The 15,131-nt window shown below is 44.3% G+C and overlaps 1 protein-coding gene across 2 annotated transcripts in view; it reads right to left on the bottom strand.

The window, feature by feature from the left end:
- Positions 1 to 14,769, bottom strand: part of runx3 (RUNX family transcription factor 3) — a 118,252-nt gene extending 103,483 nt beyond the window's left edge. For both annotated transcript variants that reach the window (XM_061968548.2, XM_061968549.2), the window contains exon 1: positions 14,668 to 14,769. In XM_061968548.2, the coding sequence (XP_061824532.1) occupies positions 14,668 to 14,725 (58 nt within the window). In that variant the 5' untranslated portion in view covers positions 14,726 to 14,769. The remainder of the gene's footprint in view (positions 1 to 14,667) is intronic.
- Positions 14,770 to 15,131: the final 362 nt, after the last annotated feature.

The raw sequence follows: 15,131 nt of genomic DNA, 5'->3' as shown, positions 1-15,131 counted from the left end.
GCTATGTGCATGTCACGTACGTAACTTTGGGGACTTTGGGGAAATATATGTGTTGTATGAACTTTGGGGAGGTGAACAGTACTTTGGGCTGTGGGATTGAGTGTGTTGTGCAGGTGTTTGAGTTGTACTGACGGGTTATATGGACGGTAGGGGGGAGGTGTTTGTTATGCGGGATTAATTAGTGGCATATTAAATATAAGCCTGATTGTGTTGTGGCTAATAGAGTATATATATGTCTTGTGTTTATTTACTGTTTTAGTCATTCCCAGCTGAAAATCAGGTCCCACCCGCCTCTCACAGCATCTTCTCTATCTGAATCGCTCCCACTGCCCTCTAGTCCTTCACTCTTACTTTCCTCATCCACGAATCTTTCATCCTCGCTCAAATTAATGGGGAAATCGTCGCTTTCTCGGTCTGAATCGCTCTCGCTGCTGGTGGCCATGATTGTAAACAATGTGCAGATGTGGGGAGCTCCACAGCCTGTGACGTCACGCTACTCGTCTGCTACTTCCGGTACAGGCAAGGCTTTTTTATCAGCGACCAAAAGTTGCGAACTTTATCGTCGATGTTCTCTACTAAATCCTTTCAGCAAAAATATGGCAATATCGCGAAATGATCAAGTATGACACATAGAATGGACCTGCTATCCCCATTTAAATAAGAAAATCACATTTCAGTAGGCCTTTAAAGATATTAAACAATGATCTGGTATGAACTAAATAATACAGTGTGAGCACTTGTCTACCTGTGAGTGACATCTTTTTTCAACGCAGTTAGCACCACACTTTCTTACCAATAAATGTACAACAATATGGATGTAAATGAAACCCTACAATGACACAACAAAGTCCACAAATGTAGAATAAAAATAATTGCACACTGACCGTTTAAAATAGACCGTTTACTAGTAACTTACTTTTTAAATAATACTGATACAACATATACAATACTACCATTGTAATGACTCAGCTAACATAAGTTGACGTCAGAGAAAAGATTACAGCATACATCTTTATCAGATTGGCATGGAGGAATTTGGACAGTGATTATTTGCATTGCACCAGAAAATTGTATTTACTAGCAGGCTTAGCGCCGCTCTAACCTTGACCGACACAAGGCACTGCGTGGCGGTTTAAGCCAAAAGCGTAGAAGGGCGGCGGCGTCTTTCGGATTAGTCAACCACATAATCAGAACGCCCCTCTGCGCTCCCTACCTGGAAGCCGTCTTACTGGCAAACCCTAAAAGCGTTCCCCATAAAGTCGTGTTGACAGACAGTGAAAACGGCGAGACAGACCAAAAAGTAAATAAGTACCTCCAAAACGTTTGCAGACATAATCAAGTCCAGAGTGTTTCTTCTATCCAATATGCCTTCAGAGTTTTATAAATAGATATTATACCCAGCTAAATTGGAGACAGGATTGTGCTTCTCTGTAGCTGACATGAGTTTTCTATTATTTGCTTTCACTTTAGAATATTGAAATTGTTAATATCCAGTTACAAATTTCAGCTTGCTCAGCTTGGCATCTAAAGAGGGCCTCACACTGAGCAAGAGCCTCCAATCAAGCCCATTCATTCAAGTCGTATATGTAGTCTTAATCAAATTATTATTAGTTTTTGCCAGATTCATAATTTTTCAAATGTTTAGAATTTATTTTCTAAATACTGTATTGTTTTTATGCATCTGTAGGTCTCTTTATCTTCTGTGAATGAGTTTTTGTACCTTGGATTAGGGTTGTGCCAATACCAAGCTTCTGTTATATTGTCATAAAGCATGTTGATGACACATTCTCTCACAAACAGCGACGAGCTAGCATTCCTGCTAGCGGCTAACGCAAAGCCACTACAAAGTCAGTAGTCCTCACCTCCAGGGCGGCAATAAAAATATGTTTCTTACAAGTATGGACGAGGAATAGCTAAACATGTTACACTACACACCGTAGAACAGAGGTGTCAAACTCATTTTAGATCAGGGGCCACATGGAGAAAAATCTGTTCCGAGGTGGGCCGGACTGGTAAAATCACGGCACAATAACTTAAAAAAAGACAACTTCAGATTGTTGTCTTGTTTAAAAATAGAACAAGCACATTCTGAAATTGTACAAATCAAATTGTACAATGGGCTTTATTTACACTTACATGGTGCGGTTAATAGTATTCTATCTTTATTTTTCGTTATTTATATTTTCTGAATAAATGATGTGATAATGTTCATCAGTCAATTCATTGGTGTTGATTTGCAATCTATCAAGATAAAAAAAATTGGTAACACTTTAGTATGGGGAACACATATTCACAATTAATTAGTTGCTTATTAACATGCAAATTAATAACATATTGACTCTTAATTAGTTATTTTAAGTACTTATTAAGGCCTTATTCTGCATGGCCTTATTATACAACCAGTAAGCCATTAACTAAGAGTCTTCCCTCAATAACCTCACAATTATTGCTTATTAGTAACCCTAACCCTAACCCTAACCCTAATCCTAACCCTTATATGTTCCCCTATTGTCCAAATAACTCTAAATTAAGTCTTTGTTACTTTAATAAGAAACTAATTAATGGTGAATATGTTCCCCATACTGAAGTGTTACCATAAGATTATATCAAAATCAAATTACAGTATGTTATTTATGTAGTTTGATCATTTTCCTCGACTGATGTACTAAAATGTGGTTTATTTTGTACATATGAAGCATCATCTACAAAAATACAGGTAATTGCTATTGCGACATCCAGTCGCAACAGCTGTTTCTTTCATTCAAAAATTTCAGGTTAATTTTTATACTTAGCAAACACATCCCGCGGGCCGGAAAATGTCTTTGCACGGGCCTGATCCGCAAGCTATTGAATGTTAACAAAGGTGGGGGGATTGACAGTAACGAAACAAAATATAATGTCAATATATGGTCGATTCTACAGTAGTTAGATGACATTTTTTTTTGACATCAATAAATATTTTGTTGTTGTTGTTATTGTTTAAATAAGTCCCTGAACACAAGACGGCTTTAAGGGCAAAACAACCAAACGATTTAAATCAGAGCCAATAGTAGGAAATCATTAAAATATTTAATTGATTTCATCACACAGCCATCCTGTGTTTTTGTCAGATTGCAATTGTAATGAAACGTGTAATCATTCACTGATTTTGAATATTTGAAGTAGTCCTGATACGTCTGTCTTGCAAGACCAGCGCATTAACGCGGTGCTCCATTTGGGAGAATGAAGATCGCAAGGGAAATGTACTGTAATATTCTTATCAGAGTGACAGAGCAGGAAAATGCTAGGAGAGTTTTTGTTAAAATTTCATTTGACGCGCCCTGTCATACATTAAATACAATTTGACATGCACTTTTCAGGCAAAACAGGGACCCCCACAGATCTCTGGACCCTACACATAGACGTGATCTGCGGATGGACGGCCCTGGTGGTGGAGATTGTCCCCTTTGATAGATGGCAACCAATTAGCCTTGCTGACATCTTATCAATGACTGGGTGAGTTTGAAAGAGGTCGGTATGAATATTTATTAAAGTTGGGGAACTAGTCTTTGGGGGGCCAAATTTGGGCACTCCTTATCTAAAGAATACATTCTCTACATTAGGAGACATGCCCAGACAAGCTCTCAGATAGAGCTGTCCGATCTAAGTCAGTGAGTATTGAGCTGTTTAGGTGAGGGAGAAACATCTTGTAAGACAACCTGAACAGTCCGTATGCGATGAATTCAATGACAACACATTAATCTGGAAGAATGACAATAATAACAGGCAAATCTACGTAGATGAACAAAATTTAACAAACGTTTGTGAAGAAAGTCAGACTTTTCCGAATATTAATATTTAGATATTGTTTTTTGTCAATGCATTGTAGTCAGAATTTACAGTCCTCATGCTTGGTTATTTCATAGCTAACGTATCAGTTCTGTCGTATTTGCAATTGTCAGTATTAGAAATCTAGGAGACTCTTGCAGGTGTAGCCTTATTGTGGTTATCAGCGAGCAGCACCGAGTCTGCATCAGATTAGCGCCTCATTGATGCAAAGCTCTCCATTGCACTTTTTCATAACAGACCAACGGTCACTTTGTCGTGCTTCACATTATCAGTTTAACGTGGCAAGAACATGGCTATCTCTGTCTGGTTTGCCAAGGGGCTTGATGCTCATGTCTCATATATTTTATGTGCGACTGGGTAATGTATGTGAGTTTTTTTGTTTTGTTTTGTTTTTTTAACACAGTTCTGAGGTTTCTGAGGTGAGGCATCTTCTGTTTTTTCACGAGAATGGCAGTTGATGCATGTCTGCTCTGCGAGATGACATGTAAATAAATAAATGATAAATGGGTTGTACTTGTATAGCGCTTTTCTACCTTCAAGGTACTCAAAGCGCTTTGACACTACTTCCACATTTACCCATTCACACACACATTCACACACTTATGGAGGGAGCTGCCATGCAAGGCGCTAACCAGCACCCATCAGGAGCAAGGGTGAACGGACATGACGAGGTTGGTACTAGGTGGGGATTGAACCAGGGACCCTCGGGTCGCGCACGGCCACTCTTCCACTGCGCCACGCCGACATGTGCCAGAGTTGCCAACATACAGCATAACAAGAAACTTGTCTTATTTGAAAGTCACAACAAGAAATGTTGTAAAGGTCCGTATCTCCTGACACCGTAATGGATGGGGAAGTTATTTCCATGAGCTGCATGTTGCACTTTATTCAAATCAACGCTTCGGAGGCATTTAACATTCCTCTTCATTTTGGCTAGAATTAAGCCCGACAAAAGACGGCTTTAGCAAAATTACTCTCCCTGTGTAATACAAGTTGTTAACGTAACCATGGGGTATTCGGCTTACATGGGGTTGCCCCGATTTGAAAGGGTTTTGGATTTAATCACTCTTGGTCATTGTTCTGTCCTGCTTCTGTTAAAGAAAAGTGTCATTCTAAATTGTAAAAGGATATTGCATATTTTATAATGATTTCCAATAGTGATTACAGTAACCATCGCCCTTTTTGCAATGTACAGTCTCACATCTTCTACCTCTTGACAATCAAAATCAGGCAGCACATCCCAGTAGATCATGAGTGCCCAATCTTATTGCCTCCCAGGGGCCAAATTGGAAATGTGGTAAAAGGCGGCGATTTTTAGTAAGGATGTCCTTATACAACTTTTTCACTTCCCATACAATACCGATACTGAAGCCTTTCATAATGGCCGATACTGATATTTATCTGATACAATGCATGCATCACACATACTTGTTTTATTTTGTAGCGAGTAATGTTAGAAAAAGTTTGATCGAGTGAAATTGATTCAAACCTAGAACAACGATAGGTATGAAATGTCTTGAAGTTGAAGTGGAGGGGTAATTGTTTTTTGGTAACACCTAATGGTTAAAATAATTCATGATGTCAAGATCATGAAGCAATATGCTGAATGATGCAGACACGTTTGTTACTGTATACTGACTTGGAGACTTTGTATGTATGTGTAAGTAATATGCAACTATAAATATTTGATACATGACAAATGTGGTGTTATAGACTGCAATGTGGTTCAATTAAGGACACTTCTTACGGATGTCTAGCTTGTGTGCTTTTGTGTGCTTAGCTGTTGTGTAGCTGCAAGCTCCTGGTAGCCTAAAGCCTACAATGATTACTTTTTATAAATAACCTCACTAAAATACAAGAAATGACCAACATTGTGTGTTTATTGGAGGACATTTAGATGATAATTAACTGTCCAGCTTTGCAGAAATAAACATGCCGCAGGCCTGCTTGTATCGAAGCTTGTATCGGACACTTTACATGCAAGCTGAGCCAATACTTTTTTTTTTCTTTCTGATATCACAGTAAGGTTGGGTGATATAGGAAAGGATATCCATCCATCCATCCATCTTCTTCCGCTTATCCGAAGTCGGGTTGCGGGGGCAGCAGCCTAAGCAGGGAAGCCCAGACTACCCTCTCCCCAGCCACTTCGTCCAGCTCTTCCCGGGGGATCCCAAGGCGTTCCCAGGTCAGCCGGGAGACATAGTCTTCCCAACGTGTCCTGGGTCTTCCCCGTGGCCTCCTACCGGTGGGACGTGCCCTAAACACCTCCCTAGGGAGGCGTTCGGGTGGCATCCTGACCAGATGCCCGAACCACCTCATTTGGCTCCTCTCGATGTGGAGGAGCAGCGGCTTTACTTTGAGCTCCTCCCGGATGGCAGAGCTTCTCACCCTATCTCTAAGGGAGAGCCCTGCCACCCAGCGGAGGAAGCTCATTTTGGCCGCTTGTACCCGTGATCTTGTCTTTTCAGTCATAACCCAAAGCTCATGACCATAGGTGAGGATGGGAACGTAGATTGACCGGTAAATTGAGAGCTTTGCCTTCCGGCTCAGCTCCTTCTTCACCACAATGGATCGATACAGCGTCCGCATTACTGAAGACGCCGCTCCAATCCGCCTGTCGATCTCACAATCCACTCTTCCCTCACTCGTGAACAAGACTGCGGGGTACTTGAACTCCTCCACTTGGGGCAGGGTCTTCTCCGCAACCCGGAGATGGCACTCCACCCTTTTCTGGGCGAGAACCATGGACTCGGACTTGGAGGTGCTGATTCTCATCCCAGTCGATTCACACTCAGCTGCGAACCGATCCAGTGAGAGCTGAAGATACTGGCCAGATGAAGCCATCAGGACCACATCATCTGCAAAAAGCAGAGACCTAATCCTGCAGCCACCAAACCGGATCCCCTCAACACCTTGACTGCGCCTAGAAATTCTGTCCATAAAAGTTATGAACAGAATCAGTGACAAAGGGCAGCCTTGGCGAAGTCCAACCCTCACTGGAAACGTGTCCGACTTACTGCCGGCAATGCGAACCAAGCTCTGACACTGATCATACAGGGAGCGGACCGCCACAATCAGACAGTCCGATACCCCATACTCTCTGAGCACTCTCCACAGGACTTCCTAAGGGACACGGTCGAATGCCTTCTCCAAGTCTACAAAACACATGTAGACTGGTTGGGCAAACTCCCATGCACCCTCAAGGACCCTGCCGAGAGTATAGAAATGGTCCACAGTTCCACGACCAGGACGAAAACCACCCTGTTCCTCCTGAATCCGAAGTTCGACTATCCGGCATAGCCTCCTCTCCAGTACACCTGAATATACCTTACCGGGAAGGCTGAGGAGTGTGATCCCACGATAGTTAGAACACACCTGCCGGTTCCCCTTCTTAAAGAGAGGAACCACCACCCCGGTCTGCCATTCCAGAGGTACCGCCCCCGATGTCCACGCGATGCTGCAGAGTCTTGTCAAACAAGACAGCCCTACAACATCCAGAGCCTTAAGGAACTCCGGGCGGATCTCATCTACACCCGGGGCCTTTGCACCGAGGAGCTTTTTAACTACCTCAGCAACCTCAGCCCCAGAAAGGATATAGTAGACTTTATTAATGTAATGAATATGAAATAACACATATTGTGCACATACATTTGCACCATACATCGATGTATATTTAAAAAAAACATTAAAAAAACATCAGTGTTAAATATTAAACACGAACACACTTATACACTCGGGCTGCCTCTGCGGTGTTCAATGCCATCATTTTAATATTATCGTTATTCCTGGGAATACATTTTGATGAAACATTCTACTTGTGTCCCGCAAATAGTGACAAGCTACTGAACACATCCTCAACGCAATGCAGCATGCTTGCTAGCAGCTAATGTCCCTCCACAGTGCAACGCTTTTTCTAAGTCAGCACTCCTCGCCTCCGTGGCGGCAAAAATAAATTATTTATTATTTATAAATATCTTCCCTGAAGGACGGGAAATAGCTAAACATGCCACACTACACACCATAAGAGGATATGCTAACCATTAAGCTAGAGCTCTTGAATGTAAACAGAGGTAGGCGGATCGATACAACTATCTACAGTAACGATACCAAAAAATAGTAATAGTATATAGTCTATATTACAGTGGTTGGATTGATATTTTTCCATTATTAAAAAACAGTTTATCGTTTTTTTTTTTTTAAATAGATTTTCCTTTTTGTTTTTAACAACTCAGGAAATAAGTCCATGGACACAGGAGCATTTTAAGTGCAAAAAATAATGGATTTAAATCTGAGCAAATAGTAGGTGAAAAAATATATATTGTTAATTGATATCGTTAAACCGCCATCCTGTGTTTTTGTCTGATTATAATTGTACCCTGCCTTCCGCCCGAATGCAGCTGAGAAAGGCTCCAGTACCTCCCGCGACCCCAAAAGGAACAAACGGTAGAAAATGATGGATGGATGGATAATTGCGATCAAAAATTTAATCATTTAATGATCTTGAAAATTTGAAGTATCAGCATTGGTATGACCAATACTGTCCATGTATCTACTTGGTATTAGATCGATTACTAAATTTGTAGTATTGCCTAAAACTAATGTAAAGTATCCAAACAACAGAAGAATATGTGTTTATTAGACTTAGACTCTCCTCTCTGAGCTGCCACCTTACCATGGTAGAGGAGTTTGCGTGTCCCAGTGATCCTAGGAGCTATGTTGTCCGGGGGCTTCCGTGCCCCCTGGTAGGGTCTCCCAAGACAAACAGGTCCTAGGTGAGGGATCAGACAAAGAGCAGCTCGAAGACTTCTATGGAAATGCAAGAACCGAGACTCAGATTTTCCTCGCCCGGACGCGGGTCACCGGGGCCCCCCTCCGGAGCCAGGCCCGGAGTTGGGGCACGATGGCGAGCGCCTGGTGGCTGGGCCTGTCCCCATGGGGCCCGGCCGGGCACAGCCCGAAGAGGCAACGTGGGTCCCCCCTCCAATGGGCTCACCACCCATAGCAGGGGCCATAGAGGTCGGGTGCAATGTGAGCTGGGCGGAAGCCGAAGGCAGGGCACTTGGCGGTCCGATCCTCGGCTACAGAAGCTAGCTCTTGGGACGTGGAACGTCACCTCGCTGGGGAGCCTGAGCTAGTGCGTGAGGTAGAGAAGTTCCGGCTGGATATAGTCGGACTCACCTCGACACACAGCAAGGGCTCTGGAACCAGTTCTCTCGAGAGGGGCTGGACTCTCTTCCACTCTGGCGTTGCTAGCAGTGAGAGGCAACGGGCTGGGGTGGAAATTCTTGTTGCCCCCCGGCTCAGAGCCTGCATGTTGGAGTTCAACCCGGTGGACGAGAGGGTAGCATCCCTCCGCCTTCGGGTGTGGGGACGGGTCCTGACTGTTGTTTACGCTTACGCGCCAAACAGCAGCTCAGAGTACCCACCCTTTTTGGAGTCACTCGAGGGAGTACTTGAGGGTGCTCCCCCGAGGGATTCCCTCGTTCTACTGGGGGACTTCAACGCTCAAATTGGCAATGACAGTGAAACCTGGAGAGGCTTGATTGGGAAGAATGGCCGTCCGGATCTGAACCCGAGTGGTGTTTTGTTATTGGACTTTTGTGCCCGTCACGAATTGTCCATAACGAACACCATGTTCAAGCATAAGGGTGTCCATATGTGCACTTGGCACCAGGACACCCTAGGCCGCAGTTCCATGATCGACTTTGTAGTTGTGTCATCGGATTTGCGGCCTCATGTTTTGGACACTCGGGTGAAGAGAGGGGCGGAGCTTTCTACCGATCACCACCTGGTGGTGAGTTGGCTGCGATGGTGGGGGAGAATGCCGGATAGACCTGGCAGGCCCAAACGCATTGTGAGGGTTTGCTGAGAATGTCTGGAAGAGTCTCCTGTCAGAGAGAGTTTCAATTCCCACCTCCGGAAGAACTTTGAACATGTCACGAGGGAGGTGCTAGACATTGAGTCCGAGTGGACCATGTTCCGCGCCTCTATTGTCGAGGCGGCTGATTGGAGCTGTGACCGCAAGGTGGTTGGTGCCTGTCGTGGTGGTAATCCTAGAACCCGTTGGTGGACACCGGCGGTGAGGGATGCCGTCAAGCTGAAGAAGGAGTCCTATCGGGTTCTTTTGGCTCATGGGACTCCTGAGGAAGCGGACAGGTACCGACAGGCCAAGCAGTGTGCGGCTTCAGCGGTCGCGGAGGCAAAAACTCGGACATGGGAGGAGTTCGGGGAAGCCATGGAAAACGACTTCCGGACGGCTTCGAAGCGATTCTGGACCACCATCCGCCGCCTCAGGAAGGGGAAGCAGTGCACTATCAACACCGTGTATGGTGAGGATGGTATTCTGCTGACCTCGACTGCAGAAGTTGTGGATCGGTGGAGGGAATACTTCGAAGACCTCCTCAATCCCACCAACACGTCTTCCTATGAGGAAGCAGTGCCTGGGGAATTTCTGTGGTGGGCTCTCCTATTTCTGGGGCTGAGGTTGCTGAGGTAGTTAAAAAGCCCTTCGGTCGCAAGGCCCCGGGGGTAGATGAGATCCCCCCCGGAGTTCTTTAAGGCTCTGGATGCTGTGGGGCTGTCTTGGTTGACAAGACTCTGCAGCATCGCGTGGACATCGGGGGCGGTACCTCTGGACTGGCAGACCGGGGTGGTGGTTCCTTTCTTTAAAAAGGGGAACCGGAGGGTGTGTTCTAACTATCGTGGGATCACACTCCTCAGCCTTCCCGGTAAGGTCTATTCAGGTGTACTGGAGAGGAGGCTACGCCGGATAGTCGAACTTCGGATTCAGGAGGAACAGTGTGGTTTTCGTCCAGGTCGTGGAACTATGGACCAGCTCTATACTCTTGGCAGGGTCCTTGAGGGTGCATGGGAGTTTGCCCAACCAGTCTACATGTGCTTTGTGGACTTGGAGAAGGCATTCGACCGTGTCCCTCAGGAAGTCCTGTGGGGAGTGCTCAGAGAGTATGGGGTTTCCGACTGTCTGATTGTGGCGGTCTGCTCCCTGTTTGATCAGTGTCAGAGCTTGGTTCGCATAACCGGCAGTAAGTCGGACACGTTTCCGGTGAGGGTTGGACTCCGCCAAGGCTGCCCTTTGTCACCGATTCTGTTCATAACTTTTATGGACAGAATTTCTAGGCGCAGTCAAGGCGTTGAGGGGGTCCGGTTTGGTGGCTGCAGGATTAGGTCTCTGCTGTTTGCAGATGATGTGGTCCTGATGGCTTCATCTGGCCAGGATCTTCAGCTCTCACTGGATCGGTTCGCAGCTGAGTGTGAAGCAACTGGGATGAGAATCAGCACCTCCAAGTACGAGTCCATGGTTCTCGCCTGGAAAAGGGTGGAGTGCCATCTCCGGGTTGGGGAGGAGATCTTTCCCCAAGTGGAGGAGTTCAAGTACCTCGGAGTCTTGTTCACGAGTGAGGGAAGAGTGGATCGTGAGATCGACAGGCGGATCGGTGCGGCGTCTTCAGTAATGCGGACGCTGTATCGGTCCGTTGTGGTGAAGAAGAAGCTGAGCCGGAAGGCAAAGCTCTCAATTTACCGGTCGATCTACGTTCCCATCCTCACCTATGGTCATGAGCTTTGGGTTATGACCGAAAGGACAAGATCACGAGTACAAGCGGCCGAAATGAGTTTTCCCCCGCCGGGTGGCAGGGCTCTCCCTTAGAGATAGGGTGAGAAGCTCTGCCATCCGGGGGGAGCTCAAAGTAAAGCCGCTGCTCCTCCACATCGAGAGGAGCCAGATGAGGTGGTTCGGGCATCTGGTCAGGATGCCACCCGAGCGCCTCCCTAGGGAGGTGTTTAGGCCACGTCCGACCGGTAGGAGACAACGGGGAAGACCCAGGACACGGTGGGAAGACTATGTGTCCCGGCTGACCTGGGAACGCCTCGGGATGCCCCGGGAGGAGCTGGACAAAGTGGCTGGGGAGAGGGAAGTCTGGGCTTCCCTGCTTAGGCTGCTGCCCCCGCGACCCGACCTCGAATAAGCGGAAGATGATGGACGGATGGATGGATAGACTTAGACTTAGACTTCCTTTTTTATTGTCATTCAAATTTGAACTTTACAGCACAGATAAGAACAACATTTTGTTACATAAGCTCATGGTAGTACAGGATAAAAAAACAATAAGGTGCATATATAAATAAATAAATATATATAAATAATATATAAATATATATATAAAATAAATAAATATATATAAATATATATAGATAAATAAATAAATAAATAGATTACTGTACAGATAAATATATTGCACCTTTTCACATGTGTCCACATTTATGGATGTATGTTATATTGTCTTTTTTATTCCAGCGAGTTAATCCATTTTGGGGGGAGTTGAGCGGATAATTTAATTATGATGCGTTCAAGAGGCCTGAGGGAAGAAGCTGTTACAGAACCTGGAGGTTCTGCTTCGGAGGCTGCGGAACCTCTTTCTAGAGTCCAGCAGTGAAAACAGTCCTTGGTGGGGGTGGGAGGAGTCTTTCCAGATTTTCTGAGCCCTGGTCAGGCAGCGGCTTTTTGGTTTATTACATTTTACCGGAATGTAGAAACATGTTACAACTGAAAGTAACCAACTATTAAATTAGCAAAAATTTTAAGAAGATGATAACCGTAAATGGCGAAATGTTACCCCATTCGTCAGCATTCAATTTAGAAGCCTTTGTAATGTGTTCTGAAATAGTTCTATTATCATTTATATATACCAAATAATATATTGTGATATATATCATTATAGCAAGAGGCTGCACTAAATATCGTGGTATAGATTTCAGGCAATATGGCCCCATCCCTGTATCACACCAATATCCCATGTCGATATCAGATTGAGACACCCCTAATTTTTAAGCGTGAAACACAAATAACCGAAATAATAAATAATAAAGTTCCTACCCTGATGGGCCCCATTTTGGGAACCCCTGCATTAGCGGCTGAAACAGCCTGATGTTAGATGAAACGTGAAGTGGGTGGGCGGTAAACGGTGGGGAGCTAAAACAGTCCAGATCCAGCAGTTAAAGAGAAGAAAGGGTTAAAAAGTTGTCATGAGGAAGTTATAAAAGTGTCGGTCGCGGCGGAGAGAACACTGCAACATCATCCGTTGTTACTGTGGTTCCATGGAGGCTATCAGAGGATTGCTTCTCATACGAGCCCCAGATGGACTTTTTACTGACTGTGTGTGTGAGGCGCCGCTGATTTGAGTATACACTCTGCAAACAATTAGGGGCTCTTGTGGCTGTCTCTAATTAACACTGCATCAAGGCCTTAATTGGGAGAGAGATTAACTTTTTTTCTGCTGCCTCCGTTGGGTGTGAGGAAAGGCGGGAAAAAATGGCTACTTGACGATGCTTAGCCAGTTGCTTATGAACTTTCTAACTCCTTGTTTTCTACTGTAGCGAAAGCTTTGAGCCCATGTGGTGATATCATTAACAGTATCTTTTTTTTTACATAAGCTGCAAAAAAATATTAAAATTTTACTTAAAAAACTGGTTGCTCAGTCACGAGAATTTTATAGTAAAAGCAGTGTTGTTTTTTTTACAGCATATAAAAAAATTGAATAAATGGAAAGGAAAAACAATACAACTGTTTTTAGCGGTAAAATTCAAGCAACAGAGCTGCCAGTTTGTTTGTTTTTTTACCGTAAAATCTTGTTATTTTAATGGTTTTTTTTGTTTGTTTTTTAATGTTTTAGTGTCTTACTGTGTATGGGAAAAAACAGCACCAAAGTTGATTTTAAAGTTAAAAAAAACTCAAGTCAGTGGAATATAACCGTAAAATCTATTGTCAATTTTACAGTCTACAATTTGATTGATCATTTGTTTTGAAATCATAAGACAAGCAGATATTTAAGTAGAGTATTTATCTTTATTTTAACAAAAAATATTTTTGGCATTCATGATAATATAATATTTAGATTTTGATAATATTGAATTTGAAAAGATATGCAATTTCATGCAGCACATGGTTTTTAATGTCGAAAGGGAACGAACAAATATATTTAGTAAGAAAATATTAAGCATTTTATTAACGCATATTATTTCCAGGCTTTTGCGGGCCACATAAAATAATAGGCCTTGAGTTTGACACCTGTGTGTTAAGCCAACTCATAACTTGTGATGTGTAAAATTGTGAATTGGAGTTATTGATAGCAAGCCATTACAGTAAGGGATGGGTACCGAATTCAGTGTTTTTAACAGGCGCTGACCGAATTCAGTCGGTACTGCCGGGTATCGAAAAATCAAAAGGTGCCATATTTCGATACATTTGTTGCACGCAACGTCACGTCCGGTTTCAGAGTCGTCACGTCCGGGTGCAGACTAAACACCGGCTTATGTAAACAATGACTCAAGCAGCACCCAGGGCGGACTCAGTCAAACTCCACCAAAGTTATGTTGCAATTTTCAAATTCAAATTGGAATCACCATGGCAACAAATGGTTTGTTCATTAAGTCCAGTATAGAGCACTCACCTCACCACACAGACCAAAAGTACCTCCTGGAAAGAAAGCATCTTAATATGTTTCTCTCTCTCTCTCTCTCTCGCTCTCTCTCGTATTGTATTGCTGCATTCCAGTAAAGAGAGCTTGTATTCGCACCGAGAGTTTTCTCCTGATAATGAACGTTTGTGGTGAGAATCCCATTATGGCGCATTATGAGTGGAAATGCAAGGAGAGGAGGGGAGCTTTGACGGGTGTTGCATGGACGCATCCCTTTCACTTTGATATAATATCATGCAATCTTGTCCAAAATAACCATTGAAAAGAGGTTGCGCATGACGCAGGGGAGGGGGGTTTTAGCAGTTAGGGGTGGGGGTTTAGAGAATGGGGGCGGATCAGGACTCACCTCTGAGCAGACTGCTGCTGTAGTTGGAGAAGGAGTCAAAGATGCTGTTGGATGCCATGACAAGGAACGTCTCTCAGCACAACCTTCTGCAAGCGAGAGAACTCCTTCAGCCTGTTTGCGAGCAAGAGTCCGGGAGTTTGTGACCGCCGCTGGAATCCCCAAAAAGCCACAAACCAGCACAGAGCAGCAGTAACACGAGTTAGCAGAGACAAGGTGGAGGTCAGAAAAGAGAATGATACGAACAAAAGTGGAAAACAAGAAGCATGGTGACTCCAAAGGTGGGTACACCAGATAGGCCCACTAAACTGACCTCGGGGGGCGGGCGGGTGAGACAGGAAAGGGTTCGGTTCGCGCTCCTCTCTGATGGGCTTCGAGGTCTGAGGTTAGCGAGGTAGCCTGATGGCGTCGTCCTCGTTTCTCCAGCCCAACGTTGGTACCCTGACTAAGGAGTCAGTGCTAGTAAA

Source organism: Nerophis lumbriciformis, linkage group LG08 (assembly GCF_033978685.3).
Source record: "Nerophis lumbriciformis linkage group LG08, RoL_Nlum_v2.1, whole genome shotgun sequence".
Classification (NCBI taxonomy): Eukaryota; Metazoa; Chordata; class Actinopteri; order Syngnathiformes; family Syngnathidae; genus Nerophis; species Nerophis lumbriciformis.
The sequence above is the reverse complement of the archived record's forward strand: the minus strand, read 5'-3'. Positions and strand labels throughout refer to the sequence as shown.